General features: G+C 40.7%; 1 protein-coding gene across 2 annotated transcripts in view; it reads left to right on the forward strand.

The window, feature by feature from the left end:
• Positions 1 to 18,423, forward strand: part of SLC26A5 (solute carrier family 26 member 5) — a 38,257-nt gene that overhangs the window by 4,285 nt on the left and 15,549 nt on the right. For both annotated transcript variants that reach the window (XM_081023612.1, XM_081023611.1), the window contains exons 2-11: positions 5,394 to 5,594; positions 6,004 to 6,143; positions 7,265 to 7,375; positions 8,315 to 8,493; positions 9,240 to 9,404; positions 12,723 to 12,875; positions 13,760 to 13,842; positions 13,933 to 14,080; positions 14,985 to 15,098; positions 16,613 to 16,690. In XM_081023612.1, coding sequence (XP_080879738.1) covers positions 5,440 to 5,594; positions 6,004 to 6,143; positions 7,265 to 7,375; positions 8,315 to 8,493; positions 9,240 to 9,404; positions 12,723 to 12,875; positions 13,760 to 13,842; positions 13,933 to 14,080; positions 14,985 to 15,098; positions 16,613 to 16,690 — 1,326 coding nt within the window. In that variant the 5' untranslated portion in view covers positions 5,394 to 5,439. The remainder of the gene's footprint in view (positions 1 to 5,393; positions 5,595 to 6,003; positions 6,144 to 7,264; positions 7,376 to 8,314; positions 8,494 to 9,239; positions 9,405 to 12,722; positions 12,876 to 13,759; positions 13,843 to 13,932; positions 14,081 to 14,984; positions 15,099 to 16,612; positions 16,691 to 18,423) is intronic.

The raw sequence follows: 18,423 nt of genomic DNA on the forward strand, positions 1-18,423 counted from the left end.
GACCTCTCACTCTTTTCTCAGAGGGGAGCCTGCAAGCCATTTATGCCAAGAACTGGAACCATCGCTTATCTAAATGAATAGTGGAAAGACTTAGTGCCTTACAGATTATTGAACTGTTTAATCAACTTGGCACATAAGAAACACGTGGTCCACAAATGGGCATTAGTGACCTTTTAAAACCGAACCTTTCCCTAGAACAAACATATACACTGCTGATAGCATACTGGGACTCTGAGGGACAAAATCGTTTAAGGAAAATGCAACTTTGGAAGTGAACATTCATTGCATTTAGACATGAAATGTCAGGTCATTGATAGCTCATTTTAAAGATCAATAATAATTCTATCTAGATAGGTTGTTGTGTCAGTCTCTTGCAGCAAAATGATAAGTATTGTGACACCTTAAAAACTTTATGGCACAAGCTTTTGTGGACTGTAGTTCTCACCAAATACATGAAATGCTATCCTGGGTTGCAAGGGTTTATGTCTGTGTATATGATTTTTTGGGGGGTGGTAAATAGTGCGGTCAGAAGGAAATAGTACAGGTGGTGATATTTATGCTATAAACAGTGGCCATTCAAACCCACATGCACCAGTTGTGTTGATAACACAGATATCCTAGCATTGGTAAGCCAATTAACACATGTAGTATGATAAAAATCCATTGTGAAAATTCATTCCACAAGTGATTGCATTGAGTCTCTTGATATATTGCAATTAAGCAGTTAAAAGTTGTTGTCAATTATTTAAAATAACTCATGGCAGAAAAGGAGTACATTTTTTAAAAAATCTGGTTTAGTCAGGGCTTGAATGTGGCCTGTGGTTTCTTCTCAGTTATAGAAGTTAAGTACTTCTGTGTGAATGTCTCCAGAGATCATGGCCTTAGCCATTATCTTGAGTGGAGTTCAAAATTCTCCATAACTGCAGTGTGACCTAAAAGTGTTCCATGAGTGACCTGTGATAGATACTTTGAAATAAAATATTTATAATAAAATTAACTGGAATTTCCTGCCTGCGAAAACAAGGGTTGTTAACTTGGGCTAAGACTCCAGAATGATCAACATGAGTCCTCCCAGCTATGTAAACATACCCTAATGGGAGAGGTTAGGCTGAGGCTGTGTCATGATGGGTCTGTGACTCTTCTGGGCATACCAGGAAAGGCCAATCATCAGAACAAGTAACTTGACTATGAATTGACTCATGAAGGAAGTGGCTTGGGGACAAGGGTCTGAGGGTTTGCTGTTGAACTGCATCTTTCTATCATTTTTCTTATGTGATTTCGAAGCACTACATAGAACATCATGTGTTAGCACGCAGTTGCCATGACTTTCACTGCAGTAGAAACTGTTAGTGGTTTTGTGCACCCTTGGAGATTTGGTCTAGATGGAGCAGAGGAGGAGAAAATGCAAATATTTGACCATAAATATCTGGGTACCTTGCTGTCTGACCTTTTATGCTGCCCATATTCTACTGCTCGTGCTCCAGAATAATATTATGAAGAGTTCATTCTGGCATATTTGCTGTGCAAGGCTTTCCTAATCATTGTTTACACCAATGGCATTGATGCTTCATATGTTGCTGGTGTGCTTACACAATGTCCCCAGGCTATAGTTTGCTTTTGTTTTAACTGGGGTTGGGTAAAGTGTGCACCTGAACATGCAATCTACAAATTCGTATTCAGGAATATAGATATCTAGCATGCATATGAGAGGCAGGTTTAGCTGCAGCTCCCTGTGAAGTGTACACTCAGTGGCGAGCCTTGATTTGATGGTATTCAATATGTAAAGCAGCCCTAGTATACACAAACTGGATGAAATCTGTGGAGCTTTCAAAATAATTCAGAAATGCATTTGGTACACAGAGTCCACATGCATAAAGGGGTTTGCCTTGATTAGAGTTCATTTTCCTGACAATCCACTTTGGGAGAAAGAGGGTCCCAAACTGGATCCACTAGATAACTGTACTATCTGACCCCTTCATGAATTCAAACCAGGGATTTAAAGTGCCATCTTTGAGGATGGTTCTGGTGTCCCTTCAGTTCAGTGTTGCTCAGGTGCTAAACTTCAGTTTCTGCATTCTGCATAGTTAAGTTCCAGTTCCTCTTGTTTTGGTAAGCAGATGCAGTAACCCACAGTCAAAAGGTAAACTTTACATGAGTATAACTGCAGTTAACTAGAGTGTTGTTTTGAAAAAATCTACCGTATATGCACTAAGAATCTATAAAAGAGTCATGTTTTACATCATATATGATGTTAGGCACAGGAAACATCAAATTATGTCTGAAACTTTCAAGCTGCAGTTAAAGGAGATAGTAAGCGTGCTCTTCCTTTGTAGTCAAAAGTTGGCAGTTTTTAAATTTTGTGCCTGCATGGCAATGGAAAAAAGATGCCAAGTTCAAAAAGGGCCATTTTTAATTTCAAAGGAAGAATTGGGAGCACACTTAGAATGCACTTCTGATTGTTCTGTCACAAGCTCAGCTTGAATTCAACCCATGTCTCCAAAACCTCTTCCTTTGAAACCCTACCTCAAGCCACGTTTGCAAAAGGAGACTTGAGAGGGCACACTCCTGATTTTTTTCCTTTGGAAAGTGCATTTGTGATGTCCGGCAATCAGGGCGGGCTGGCCTATGAAGTGGACTGAGGCATCCACCTTGGGCAGCAGAATCCCAAGCGGTGGCTCCCCCATGGGCAACACACCCAGCCCTGCTGCTGCTGGAGAAGTGAAGAGAAGTGATGCCTTCTCCTCCTCACTTCTCCTGTGGCAAGGGGTGGGGACCCTGCCCGCACCCTGTCATTGCTAGAGAAGGAAGGAGAAGTGGCTGCAGGTTTCAGTGAGATCTTGCAGCCCTTTCAAGAGATCTTTCCAGAACCCAGAAGCTGCAGCCATGCAACCCTGATAAGCAAGACTTCAACGGGACGGGGAGGCATCTTCTCTCTGACCAATGAGAAATTCCTGGAGCAGCACTTCTGCATTTAGTTTCCAATCTATTATTACTATTTTATTTCTATACAAACAAATATATTAAGGTGGTGTACAGAATCTCACTTAACCAAAAACATGAGAAGAAAGCAGTGAAAACTTCTTGCATTTTTGTAGTATTTTCTTTATTTACAAATATAAAAACAAAGCATGTAGAGACTGAAGCGTTACTAAAGGGCAACAGCTCTTCCACCTTACATCAGGTTCCCAGAGAGTGGCCTTGCAACCCTAGATGCCTTAAGCCAGCTCCCCACTTATTTCTTCAAATTGTCAGGTGCTCTTTTCCACCAATGCATCCCTGCACCACCCTCTTAGGTGAAGGAGTGTCAAATTCTCTAAATTACCGCAGGGGTGTCATTCAAAAATAATGAATTTCCCCTAGCTACCAGCAGACCAGCACCTAACTAATAGTTTCCATTGACAAAAAGGCGCCAGTTATCCTGGGCTGTTAGTCTAACAAAGGCATATGGCTGCTATAACAATATTTTGTTCTTTGGGAAGCAAAGGTGAGCTTGCTTTTATATACAGTATCTCCAGGTGATATAACTCTGCAGTATGCATCTATTCTTCTAACACTTTCAAGTTGATAAGTGGCAAGAAGCCCTTTCAAAGCCTGACTTATCAGTCACATTTAAGAGCCATCAGTTATTAAGTCTTTGTGTTTGGTCTCTTGGATACACCCAATAATTCTTACTAGGCAGATAAGTATTGCTGTAGCTTTTATGGTTGTCTGTTCAGTCTTTTTAGGTGTGCACTGAGATTGCTCAAGAGCAGCTTTTCATTCTTTGTTTTCCTTTATGGGAACACAGAGGGGCTGATTTTTTTCCATCCCCAAATATTGACTTTGCTTCAGAACATCTATGCTATGGTGTATTATTGTGATATCCCAGCATTGTGTATATTGGGAGGGGAGATTCCTGACAAACTGTTCTCAATTCAGGTAGGTAGCCATGTTGGTCTGACGCAGTAGAAATATATATAAAAATAAAAAATAAAAAAATTGTCCAGTAGCACCTTAGAGACCAACTAAGTTTGTTCTTGGTATGAGCTCTCAATTCGTTCATTCAATAAATTTCTATAACACACATCATCAAAAATAACTTTAGGGTGGTTTACATACATAAAATTATTAAAGCTACAAAACAGAATAACACATTAAAACTGGTATTAAAATCCATAGCCAGCCAATAGCAGCAACCAATCCCCCATTACAAATGGGCAGGACTGATAAATTGCCCCCAAATATCTTGGTGAATGAAGATGTCGTCAACTGGCATAAAAAATCATGTAGTGTTGACACCATAGTGATGGGAAAGCGTACTATTCCTGGCTACCAGAGAAAAGACCCTATAAGTCACTGCCCAATGTGGCACAGTTACTGGTGGGACCTTCAGAGTGGCTGATCCTGCAGATCTTGGAGCCTGAGCAGGTTGATATTTACAACATAAGGGAAGGTTGCTGCCAGACATAGGCATTTATTTATCTTTTCATATGGTCATGCCCACTTCTGGCAATGAGTCCTGCCTATACCACAATTTTGTGTGTCCCCAAACAAGTTGCCTAAATTTGGGAGGGGTGCTTGTGTGACAGAATAGCTCTGAAACCACCAGCCACCTGGCTTTCTCCACAAGAGTCACCCTCTGATATTATCTGCTAAAAGTTACAGATAGAATTAAAGAACAGTGAGCACATTTTGATCCTGGGGGAGTGAATTCATAGTCCTTTCACCCATAAGCCCATTCCTGGTTGGTTTTCTTCATTTCAGCAGCCTAATTTAGATGTGAAAAGTCACATTTCTTGTTATGATTCAACAGTTGTGAGATAGAAACCCTTGATGATCTGGAAATCTCCCTGAGATCTACCAGTAAGTCTGTCATCTGCCTGCTTCTGCCATAGTAGGGGCATCTCTGAGCAATTTTCTGTTGCTCTGCCTGTCTTCTGATGTTGCATGGTCTCAGGGGGTGGGTGTGGAGGAACAGGACATTCTGGTTGAACCGTAAACTAGTATGTAATGGTGACTTTGTGGTGTCACCCATACTCACAGAGCAGTTGTTCTTCTGTGGCCCATGTGGAAAGAAGAGACAGGTGTGTGGTGATCGCAGTGCCCTTCTTCCTCCTTCAGTCTCCCAGTTCTTCGGTCTCCTAGTTCTTCAGTCCCTCTCTCTCTCTCTCTCAGGATAGTTGGGCTTGTACGGCCCCAGGAGAGGGAAGAGTCTAGCTGAAGGAAGAGTAGACGTGTGGTCCCTCCCTCTCCTGGCTCTCTCTCACAGAGAAGTTGGTCTTGTGGGGCAGAGGGCCCAGGAGTAGGTTTGTGTCTCCTCCTTTCTTTATATGAAAGTACTCTCAGTTATTATCTTCCGCAGAAGGAAGCACTTCTTTAAATTGTCCTTTTAAAAAATGCTTATATTTTGATAGCATCTTCAAGGAGCAACTCTTCAGTTCCCTTTCCCTGAAATGTACTATGGAACATGCTGTAGAGGATGAAACTTGCCATGTGTTGGACCAGAGATACTGTGTGGAAAGGCGCGTATATAACCAAGGAACCCTACAAAAGCAACTGCACAAGAAGGAGAAGACCTCTCTGCCTCTTGCTCAGAAGATAGCACGTTCTTGTCGGTAGGACATCTTAGCTATTTATGCAGTCAGTAGATTAATTGGTATGGATGCCAAATTGCCCTTCCATTCACAGAAGGGCTCCTTCTGTTCATGGGAGGTTCCTACTGGCAAAATAGGGTTTGTGTGAAAGCATTTTTTAGATTTCCCCCTGTAGGCCCCAGAGTCACCTCCCACACTGTTCTGGAGAAAGTTAGCATGCCAGAGGGAAGAGCATAATCTTCTAATGTGCTGGCATTTCACTGTCAAATAGTTCTTTAAAATAATAGGTAGAGAACATACAAGGACTCATTCTGCATTCTCATAGTAGATACAATGTATTTCCTATGATTAAGGTATTTTCTGCCCGTACACGAAAAATGTACATTTTCAGCTGATACAACTTTTTCTCTCCCCCTCTTGTATTTTTCAGTTGTTCTTCCAAGAAAGCCAAATCTGTTCTGTGTAGTTTTTTACCTATTTTTACATGGCTCCCCCGCTATCCAGTGAAGGAGTATTTGCTGGGAGACATTATCTCAGGAATAAGCACTGGGGTCATGCAGCTTCCTCAAGGTTAGTGAAATTTAACTTTTAAACTTTAGTCTTCTTTTTGGAATCTTCAGAACAGCCTTGAGAGATCTTTTGGAGACAGTCAGCTTCCAGCTGATTGTACAGTCACTTTTCATGAGGGTGTCACATGCCTTCTGGGGATGCATAATGCAGTACACCTCATATGTCAATCAACTGAGGTGTTGCATTCATCTAATGGGAATAAACCTCCTCCGTTTTCACAATGGAAACATCTTGTTTAAAAGTCCTCCTGTATGAAAATTGTGTATTTCTGTAATAAAGTCAACAATTTTGTCATCACAATGACTACCCTTTGAGGGTAGTGCATTTAACTAGTGCATTCACACTGGTTAAAACATGTCGGGCTTCGCAGTTGATGGCCTGCAGTAGTGAGTGAAGCTATTTTGCTGAATTAGTTTAATATCCATCCTTTATAGGATTTTTGGTGACTCTTAATGTGGCAAGCCCCGATGACACACAGACTTTTGACTCCACAATCTATACCACCATCAGATTATGTCCTTATTTTAGTACATGTAAGCAAGCAGAATAAATAATTCAGCTGAGTGAACAACAGATGTGCAGTTTTTTATGTGGAATAGTTCCCCCTCTTCTTGCCATTTTTTCCTTTTGCTCTCCCAGAGTGAATTCAAATCTGAGTGAATATTGGACTGGCTGATTCTAAGAAGACTCATGGGAGCAATTCCTACATAAAAGCATATACTAGTTGTATTTCAAGGACTAGCATGTACAGGCTCTAAGGCTAAAATTGCCCCCTGCCCCTGCTCCGATGAGGTCTGCTTGCCTTCCCCAGTTGCTACCTCATTGGCAAGTGGAGCAGGGCAGAGGAGCAGTGGCTGAAGCCCTGGGAGCTGGGTGATGGTTCAGTTTGGGTTCACCACTTTCTTCTCTTCATACTATTGACTGTCCTGCTAGTTATTGATGAAGGATGTATTGGGGTGGGGGAGACTGTACATTGTGATTGTCTGGACACAGTATCTGTTACCAATGTGGCATGTATATGAACATTTTTTTCATTTGAATAATTAGTGTTGAATCTGAGTTCATTTCACCAATGCTTCTCTCTCTCTCTCTCTCTCTCTCTCTCTCTCTCTCTCTCTCAGGATTAGCTTATGCATTACTGGCAGCAGTACCCCCAGTATTTGGCCTATATTCTTCATTTTATCCGGTCTTTCTGTACACTTTTTTTGGAACTTCCAGACACATATCAATAGGTAAATATTTTAGCATGCAAACGTTTGTTTTCTTTAAAGGTCAGATTAACAAAATGCACTTCTGCATCAGAAACTATTAGATGCAACCCCAGATGAGTATTGCCCACTGTTCCATCTTCTTACTCGATACCATTTTTAAAATTTTGAAGTCAAATCTACTTATATTCATCATGCCAAAGTCACAGCTGCAGCACGAGGGCACAGAAGTGGCCCATAACCTCCATGCATCAACTGCTGCCCCAACATTTATTTGGCCCCATCTTAACTATGGCAATGGTGGGAAAGATGAGGTCCTCCAGATGTTGATGGATTCCAGCTTACATCAACCTCAGCCAACTTGGCCAGTGGTCACAGATGATGGGAGCTGGAATCCAACAATATTTGGGGGAGCAGAGTTTTCCCATCACTGTCGTACATCCTTAGGCAGCTCACTTTTGTGCCATTTTAATTTCATTGTGTGTCAAATGTGATCACTTTTAATGGCTTGTAATTCAGCAAAGTTTCTGTGAGAACCAGAGTAGTGCAAATAAGTGTGGTGCTTTGAATACTCAATGCTATATAAATGATGATGATGATTATTATTATTAGCAAATATATTTTGCCTTGTTTTTGTCAACTCATTTTCAGTAACTGAAAGCTTCTCATTGACATTTGAATTCCTGTGTTGCAGGGCTTTAGACTAGATGGGCCCTCAGAGTCCCATCCAACTCTACAATTCTATGATTCTATGACATTGATGGAAATATTAATTCAGGCCCATAAAGTGGTGTTGGTGTGTGTACTTGTGTGTGTGTGTGTGTGTGTGTGTGTGTATAACTGCAATAAGGAAGATGATTAAATTTTCTTTTCAGAAGCTGAAATATATGTGATCTAGCAAAAACATGTAGGCTTCCCTGGTAATAATAAACATGTATCTCCCCTCAATCCACACTCTTGCAGGAACCTTTGCTGTAATCAGCCTGATGATTGGTGGAGTTGCTGTCAGAGAAGCCCCTGATGAAATGTTTGCCAATACGTACGCCAACTCTACTAATAACACAGATCTTGAAAACAGTGCCAGAGATGACATGAGGGTGAAAGTAGCTGTTGCAGTTACCTTGCTCTCAGGGATCATACAGGTAACGTCACTGTTGGTCTAGGAGCAGTTTTGAATATTGCTGCCCAAAAGATTTTAATATTGCTGTGCGGAACTCCACCTGAGTAAGCCCCTGGTTCATCCACCTGGTTTTCCATTCAGGATCTAAAATGGCATGGGATGTATCCTTTCAACCTACATTTTGGGGAAGTAGCTTCAGTCTGTGTTTTCGTGTTGGGCTGTGGAGTGAGGAGAACAAGGTATGCTGTTCTAGACTTACTGGCAAGTAACCAGGTCACGTAGTAAGCACAACTAGGTAGACTTTGTTCTCCTTTAAAAATAACATTTTATTCAAGAAACATATAACTTGTGTTGCTTTCATTGGTCACATGGAGTGGCAAAGAAGTATGGAAGAGCCCAGGAGGTCTCATGACTTCCGGAAATCCTCGCAAGCCACCTTGGTTATAGGTGTCCTGTTATCACTTCATCCAACTTAAAGACAATAATTATTCCCTGCTTTCCTAAGACTTCTGCTGTTTATGCTTGCCGCTTCTATAACCGCACACTGTGCGACCCACCAGAACATGCAAATCACACAAGTATTAGACCTGGCAATCTTGACATGCTTCAACACTTTGGGCTGGGAGGTGTAGGAGGAGGCCTGCATGGTTGGCAAGAGGTGACTTTGCTCTTGATGCAGTGTGCTGAACTTGGATTCTCTATGATACTGACCTTTGCTGGCTTTTAAATGATGATTCCTTGAACATGGCTCTTCTCTCTTTTCATTAGTTGTGTTTAGGACTCCTTCGATTTGGATTTGTAGCTATTTATCTTACGGAGCCCCTGGTCCGGGGATTCACCACTGCTGCAGCTGTGCACGTCTTTACATCCCAATTAAAGTATCTGCTTGGAATTAAGACTAAAAGGTTCAGTGGACCCCTCTCCTTTCTTTATGTAAGTAACTATATCTGGAAGTTAAAGCACAAAAGGACCATTCCTTAGTGTTTAAAGCCAGTTGGGGTTATAAAGTCTCTAGATTCACTGTCCATATCCACAAAGAAATATTAACCAGCTTTCAAATGGATCACTCATGGGTTTTGCCAGGGAATCTTTTCATTTTGTGAGGTTCCTCAGAAACTTCCCTTTCAGATCCTTCAGACACCTAGAAGTGAGGGAGCAATGATGATTTAACCCGTGAAAGTTTATAGACTGTAGTGTAGACACAGCCTAAAGAAAGACAGATTTTTCAGTACTCTGAAATAGTTATGTCAGTTATAAACATATAGCCTTCTGCTTTTGCTTCCTTTTCTTTGTAATGGCCACTAGCATGGATGGCTTTAAAAATAGAGTGGGCAGAGAATTGATTGATCAGTGCCTATTTAATATGACAGCTATATGGATCCTCAGTGTTCAGCGGTGGTACACATCTAAGTACCAGATGGTTTTTCATACCGTTCTCTGCTTTCAGAAGGCATTTGAGTTGAAAAGCAAATGATACATCTTCAAATAAATAAATCTTCAAGGGCATTTGTCTGGTCCCTCCTGGCATTGGTCTGCTCCAACAAGGCAGTTTTAATTTTAGTGTACCATTGCAGACTATGAAGAAGTCAGATATTATTTGTGGCCAATTACTGAGCTGACATTGATAGGTCTCGTATATAGCTTATATTATAGGAAACTATGTTAGTGTCAAGGCCAGTATACCTTTTGTTGGCAGCATACGAGCCCAAATTACCACTTTTTACACTGCAGCTGAAAAGAGGCAAGAGGTATGTGTATATAATCTGTTCCATAAAATCCATGCAGTCAGTGTTAGAAACAAATATGTGAAAGCTAGGAGCTAAATGGCACCTTAAGCCTAAGTTATGGGCACAACAATGGAATGTCTAGGTAATTTTTTTTAATAACAAGAATAGAAAGCTGAAAATGAATGAACTGCAGCTAAAATATCATGTTCATTTTTCACATGTTCTAGTCCTTCCCCTGCCCACCCCCCTAATATTCTTAAGAGGGTCTCTTCTCCAGTCTTTAGAGAGTAGCTGGAAGTTCCTCCTTTCCTTCCACTGCAGTTTTAATCTGAAATCTTAGGTGCAGTACAGAACTCAGAAACGGCTCACGCTAATGTAATTCCCTGTAGCGTAATGCACCTAGAACAATGGGAGTTTCGAACTCTGCCTGCAGCTCTTTTGCCCCTGGCGAAGATTCCCAGCTTTTTGGGAGGAGGAGTAGAAGAATTGCAGACAATGCTGAACCTTGAGAAGGATCATAGCTCAGTAGTAGAACATCTGCTTTGCATTCAGAAGGCCCTGGGTTCAATCCCCAGCATCTCTAGTTAAGGCTGGAAAATAACTGTCTGAAAACTCTCAGAGCTGCTGCCAGCCAGTGTAGACAATACTGAGCTAGGTGGACCAGTGGTTTGACTTTGTACAAGAGAGATTCCTCTGTTCTTCCTCCCCAACGCCCAATTTTCTGATAGCCACCAGAAATATAGATTGGCCCTTGACTGATAATTCTTCATGCTGCTCAGAATCTGAGACCATTGTTATGCTGGGTGATAGTGCCCTTCAGATGAAAAACCATTTAATTAGACAATTGGCAAGCAAAGCACTGCAAATCTACTTCCATAAAATCCCTACGTTCCTGTGTATCTTCTGAAGTGATTTCCGCCCCCGCCCGCCAAACAAAGTTCTACCAATCATAAATGGCTCAAGAGACATGCCTTTGGTGTTTTTGCTAAGGTTTGAATCTGGATTTTTTCCAGTAGAAATAGCAGCTTACTTGTGTCTCTTTAATTATTGGATTACAACAGTGTAAATGACGGAGGAAGAGCTACCAAGATTTGTCAGAATAAGCAAATGCAAACCAATTCCCCAGAACAGATTTCTTGATATTGGAGAACAGTCAGAGTGAAGCAATCATATGGCTTTTCTGTAAATTACTTTCCAAGAACTAAGATACCAGTAGCAAAATAATATTTTAAAACAGAATGAGGGAATACATGTGTCCAACACAGTTTGGGTCACTGAAGAATAGCAGTGGGGGAAAATAAACTGATTTAAGCAAATTGTCACATAGAAAAGCCTTTACTAAGAATCTAGTAGTGTCCTTCAGCAGCCTTACATGGGTGATATCAGACTAACCTGATTTACTTTCTACAATTGTGTTTGCAGACAGGGATTTATTTAGGATACCCCAACTCTATGCAACTTTTGCTTTAGCATTTCTGAGGCTGTGTGAAATATTTTTCTTGAAGGCCATAAGCGCTAGTCAAATTGGCAAAACACAAATGCACACAAGCCACCATTTTTGTTTTCAAGTAATAATAGTGAGGGGAGGGAGGGAGTGGCTTTCTTCACTCTGGCAAAATGCCATTCATATTTATGTTACAGTAGTAAAACCTGGTTAAGCGAAACTTCATTGTGTTAATGGTTTTAACATTATTCATACATTTCAGGATTTGGGTAATTTGTTTTGATGTTTGCATTTGTCACTTAGTTATGACTTATGGTTAGGACAGTTTTTTAGATTTGAAATACTGAAGAGAAGCAACCAAAACCTTTGCCCAGGAATTTTGAGATCGAGCGTATTTAATACATCATGCTCTGCATGCGATTCTCCTGCAGCCCCCTTGCCAACTTCTAGGAAAGATCACTGCTGCTTAATCAACACTGAATTTCATTGCTATGGTAACCCTGAAGGCCTGTTGGCAGCTCCCTGCCTGTAGATCAGTTTATGTACTTTTACACAGATTTGATTTGCTGGAAAAGGTTTGAAATCATTATTTCCAGTGTTGATGTGTGTTTGCGGTCAACACAGATGCAAGTTCTTAAGTTGATGTATGTTTTGTCTTAAATATTGCTATCCATTTGGAACTTAAGAGATAAAAGGAGCGTGTGCACTTCTGTGTGAGGAATTTAAAAGTCATTATCAAAGAAAGCTGAGTTCTCTGAGCTGAATAAATTCTGTGATTTGAATAAATTATACAGATTGAGAAAAACTGATGTATTTTATCTTTCCACATAGCCTCCACTACTACCACCACTGAAAATCCCACTTAGCCCTCTTTAGCCTCAAAGATTTCATGAAGCTTGTCTACTTTCTTTCAAGCCTATTTTAACACCCATAAGGGATAGAAACATGAAAAGAGAAATTTGAGGTTCTCAGGGTGCTATATTCTGCATCGAACATCACATTTCCACATAAACATCCACATCTGCTTCTCCTTTGACTATATCACTTATGAATAACATTCCACATTTTGTTGTCTTGCAGAGTTTAATTGCTGTGTTTGAAAACATCACAAAAACCAACATAGCAGCTTTGGTTGTTGGACTAATTTGCATGGTTTTGTTGCTGAGTGGTAAAGAAATCAATGACCGCTTAAAGAAGAAACTTCCAGTTCCTATCCCTATGGAGATCATTGTAGTAAGTGAGGGATAAGAAGGGGTGTCTTAAGTATGTCCTCTTAAGCATGGTTTGAATGAATGAATGAATTTATTAATACGGTCACAGACCAGCATCAACACACACAATATCACAGATCACACACACAAAAAAATCAGAAATACAGAGGACAATATGAATATAACAAGGATTTAAATATAAAAAATTAAAATTAATTATTAGCGTGCCCCCTGTAATTAACATTTAGGGGTTTGGTCATTATGGGATACCACTTGCTTCCTGCGATTAATTGCAGACGCACAGAATTTGGCTACATTTAATGTAGTCTTGGGATTCTTGTCCTCTAGCAGTAGTTTTAAACTATGGTGTTCTGATTCTTTCCTGGACTTTTGCAAAACAGGTGTAATAAAAGTCAAACGTATATCCTCATAAAGACGACAACGTAATAGTACATGTGAAGCAGTTTCAACTTCCAATGAGCCACAAGGGCAGACCCGTGCTGTGTATGGTTTACCCTCAAATCTGCCCTGAAGTAAGGCAGAAGGGAGAACGTTGAATCTGGCGAGGGTAAAAGACCGTCTGTATTTGGGTACCTGAAGACCTGACAGATAGTTAGCTGGAGAGAAACCTCTCCCATGGTCTCTTATTGCTGGATGTTTGATCATTTCGCTCATGTGGCATTGTAATTCTACGTCCCAGATACGCTGGCAAATTGTAGTCCTAGCTTTCTTGAAGCCTGTCGCTATCAGGGTCTGCTGTGGGATCCCCAAGCCTTTCTTAAGCATGGTTTGGAATGTCATTCACTGTGCAGACAAAACTTCAGACTGAACTCCCTCTTGGATTAGCTTCCAAGTTTTCTTATTGTAACCAAGTTGCCTCTTGTTTCATGTGTGTTCCTTTTAAAGGTGGTAATTGGTACTGGAGCTTCAGCTGGGATGAATCTGTCAAAGACTTACGGAGTGGATGTTGTTGGCCATATCCCCAAAGGGTAAGGATGAGGAATTAAACATATCTTTTTAGCCCTCTGTAGTTTAATACAGTCAGTCGATAATAGTTTTTCCTTTTTAATTCCTTGCAGATTACGTCCTCCACAGGTACCAGATATCAGCCTCATCCCAGCGGTATTTGTGGATGCAATAGCCATAGCACTTGTTGGATTTTCCATGACAATCTCCATGGCCAAAATCTTTGCTCTCAAGCATGGCTATAAAGTTGATGGAAATCAGGTAATTTGAATGTAATTTCACTATCTGGTCAAAAGCCTGTTGAAATTGGTGGGAATTTTTTCCAAAAGCTAGTTGCTGAAGACACACTTATCTGAAAAATAGCTTCCCTACATTTCCAGGGCCCAGAGAAGATGTAACATTCCTGACCTCCTAACCATGGTTAGGTTGGAAACATTAAATATGCACTGGCCTCGTATCCTAATTGAAGAAGTCCTATGAGTTGGCAAGAGAAGATTCTTCCATTAGAAAGATTTGTTTTCAGTACACATGCTGCCTATCCAGTCAATCTAATACAGTCAAACCTCAGTTGTCAAACATAATCCATTCCGGAAAACTGTTTGACTTCCAAAACGTTTGACAACCAAAAACTGAATGCAGAAGCCTCAGTACAATAGGGGAACTCAAAACGGAAGCCGTGTAGCGCGTTCGGCTTCTGAAAATGGTTCGAAAACCAGAACTTTTACTTCCGGGTTTTTGGCATTTGGGAGCCGAAACGTACGATAATGGAGGCGTTCGGCAGCCGAGGTTTAACTGTAACAACAAAGAACCCTTCCTTGCAAGTTTCGTGCAGGCCACTTCAGCTTTACAAAGGTTTTGAAGTCTTCGTTTTGTGCTTATGGACTTTAAGAACATTGTTTCCATTTTTTAAAATTCAGTGCTTAAATTATCTTTATGCAGTCCCCCCCCCCCCCAATTAGTTGCAAAGCAGTTTCTTATTTAGGAGATAATAGTCACGTGTAGAAGTTTGGTATGTATCTGTGGCAATGTTCAGCATGACTTCTGCTGGGGAGAGAGAGAGAGAGAGAGAACACAGAATGCTAGACTAGATGGGCCATTGGCCTGATCCAGCATCCCATCTTATGTTCTTACTACTTTTGTTCTCCTGCTTTTTCTGTGTTGACAGGAACTCATTGCTTTAGGCATATGCAATTCTGCAGGATCGTTTTTCCAGACCTTTGCTATAACTTGCTCAATGTCCCGGAGTCTTGTCCAGGAGGGCACTGGTGGAAAGACTCAGGTATGTGTATTTAGGTTTCACTTGTCCTTCCTGCAGGGCAGCGTTCAAAAGTCCCATTGTTCCTGGCTTGTTTTGCGACAGGGAATTTCATGAATGCAAGCAGTTTCTGAGCTCTGGGTGCAGTACTGCACCTAAGATTTCAGATTAAAAATTCCAATTTCTGGAAGGAAAGGAGGACCTTTTTCTGCCTCCCCACTTCCAGCCACTCTCTGAAGACTGGAGAAGGGACCCTCGTAAGAATCTTAGGGGGACAGGCAGGGGAAGTATGGCTTGGTTTTTTGCAGTCTTCAGATGAGGACCAGACCATGTAAAAAATGAACATAAGATTTTAACTGCAGTTCATTTTCGGCTTTGTATTCATGTTATAAAAAAGCATGCCCAGACACTTTGTTGCAGCACCCGTAACCTAGGTTTAAGGTACCATTTAGCTCCTAGCTTTCATATCTCAGTTTCAAACACCACCGCAGGGAGGTGATGATGATTATTATGATGATGGTGGTGATTAGAATACTGCCCTTCATCCACAGATCTCAGAGTGCTTCACAACATTACAATATAAAAACCACAAAATACATAATAAAATCAAACCAATAATCTCCCCTCCCACAACACATTAAAAGGATTGTCAGTCAGCCAAAGGCCTGGTTGAAGAAGAACGTTTTTGCCTGCCAGCTAAAGGTGTTTAATGAAGGCGCCAGCTGCGCCTCCCTGGGCAGAGCATTCCACAAACAGGGAGCCACTGCAGACGATACCTGTTCTCATGTTGCCACCCTCCGGACTTCACGTGGAGAAGGTACACAAAGAAGGGCCGCACAGGATTATCTCGGGGTCCAGGTCAGCTCATATGGAGAGAGGTGGTCCTTGAGTTATTATGGTCCTGAGCTGTTTAAGCCTTTATAGGTCAAAACCAGCACTTTGAATTGGGCCTGGAAACTAATTGGTAGCCCGTGCAGTCGGGCCAGGATTGGTGTAATATGCTGAAATTGTCTTGCTCTAGTGAGCAACCTAGCTGCCAAATTCTGCACTAGCTGCAGTTTCTGAACCATCCTCAGAGGTAACACGTTGCAGTAATCTAGGCTACCAGAGCATAGACAGCAGTAGTTAGACTGTCCCTGTCCAGATAAGAGACCAGGGTCATATACCTTGGACTTTCCCATTTTATCCTCACTTTTGGGGGCCAGCTTAGGCTAAATAACTGGAATTACCCCAGGGCCATCTAGTGAGCAGGGATCTGTATCTATATCTTCCTGCCTCCCCCAATTCTGTCCAAGTCCACATACTCCGTATTTGCTACTCTGTATGCAACATGTGATGTATGTAAATTTAGTTGATGCCTCTTCTTGTGAGTGTTATTGCTTATGGCATCAGTGTGCTTGCTTAAGCAGACTCAATCAGACATACAAGTATATAGAAAAAGAAATGGGAGGAATATTTGGGCTTGGCAATGCCTTTAAAAACCTTTTAAACTATATATGGGATTCTTCAAAAGTGTTTCTGTGTCCTTTCCCCCCCAGGTTGCTGGTACTCTGTCCTCAATCATGGTTTTCCTGGTCATTGTTGCCATTGGTTATCTGTTTGAACCACTGCCACAGGTAAGAGTCTTTTATATATATGTTTTCATTCCAGTCTAAATTGGTACATAAGCAGCAGTAAAACCGCTTTTGTTAAAGCATTGCACAATCTGTAATTTTTAGAGCTGTAAGGAAATAGAATGTTCTGTGCTGCAACAATAAGCTCAAAAATTGGTTCAATTGCAGGGTAATTTAATGGCATTGGTGATTACTGTGCATCAGCTTTATCTAACATCCTTCCTGAATATCTGCAATTGGAGGGAAGGCTTTCTAGTCTGAATACCTGTGTGAGTCTCATTTGGCTCTGGTTAACTAACAGCAGCTCCTTTTATTTGTCCTGTCTTTGGTCTCCACACCTGTAAGCATGCAAGAAATTAAATATGCTTTAGCAATGAAGACTTGAGCTTTGTAATCCTAATCCAGCACTTTATACGTGTTACTTTGTCACCTTTTATACTTTCAACCATTGATTCAGGAATAGTGGGACAGAACTGTTAGCCAATGATTAGCGGGAACCTCATTGTTCGGGTCCTCAGGTTATGCAAGTTGCAAGTGAGAAGTCGTTGTTCAATCCACTGGATGCATGCCAATGTGCTGACACATTTATCTTGAATTTATCTAGTTCTAGGCTGTTGAGATATTATTTTATTTTTATTTTTTTTTGTAAGAATTTTTATTGGTTTTACAAAATAATTTTAAACAATACAAACAAATAAAAAAAGACATACAAACATGTAAAATTTCATAACCTTTTTTTTCATGTCCCTCTCTTCTCGGACTCCCCCAAACCTCCCCTTCCTACATCCCAATTTCCAAAATTTATTTCAGCAAATTCTAATTAATTTTATCAAATATATTTTTTCTTATTCTTTTCTTCAACTTAATCTTATGTCACTGTAATCTCCTTTTCTTTCTCCAAACCTCGACATTTTAACATTCCTCAATTTTATAATAGTTCTTAAGGTAAATTTTAAATTTCTTCCAATCTTCTTCCGCCGTCTCTTTCCCCTGCTCACGGATTCTGCCAGTCATCTCAGCCAGTGTCATATAGTCTATTACCTTCATCTGCCACTCTTCCAAGGTGGGTAATTCTTCTGTCTTCCAATACTTTGCGATGAGTATTCTTGCTGCTGTCGTAGCATACATAAAGAAATTTCTATCTTTCTTTGACACCAATTGGCCGACAATGCCCAAGAGAAAGGCCTCTGGTTTCTTAGGAAAAGTACATTTAAGTACCTTTTTCATTTCATTATATATCATTTCCCAGAAAGCCTTAATCTTCGGGCACGTCCACCAAAGATGATAAAAAGTACCTTCCGTTTCTTTACACTTCCAACACTTATTATCAGGCAAATGATAAATTTTTGCTAGCTTGACTGGGGTCATGTACCACCTATAGATCATTTTCATAATATTTTCCTTTAAGGCATTACATGCCGTAAACTTTATACCAGTGTTCCACAACCATTCCCAGTCAGCAAACATAATGTTATGACCAATGTCCTGTGCCCACTTAATCATAGCTGATTTAACTATTTCATCTTGTGTATTCCATTTCAGCAGCAGATTATACATTTTTGACAAATTCTTAGTATTGGATTCTAACAGTTCAATTTCTAATTTTGATTTCTCCACCTGGAATCCAATTTTCCTGTCTTGTTTATGTACCTCCATTATTTGATAATAATGGAGCCAATCTCGAACCTTGGGTTTCAATTTCTCATAGCTCTGTAACTTCAATTTATCTCCATCTT

This window comes from Podarcis pityusensis, assembly GCF_964106645.2.
Source record: "Podarcis pityusensis genome assembly, chromosome: 10".
Lineage (NCBI taxonomy): Eukaryota > Metazoa > Chordata > Lepidosauria > Squamata > Lacertidae > Podarcis > Podarcis pityusensis.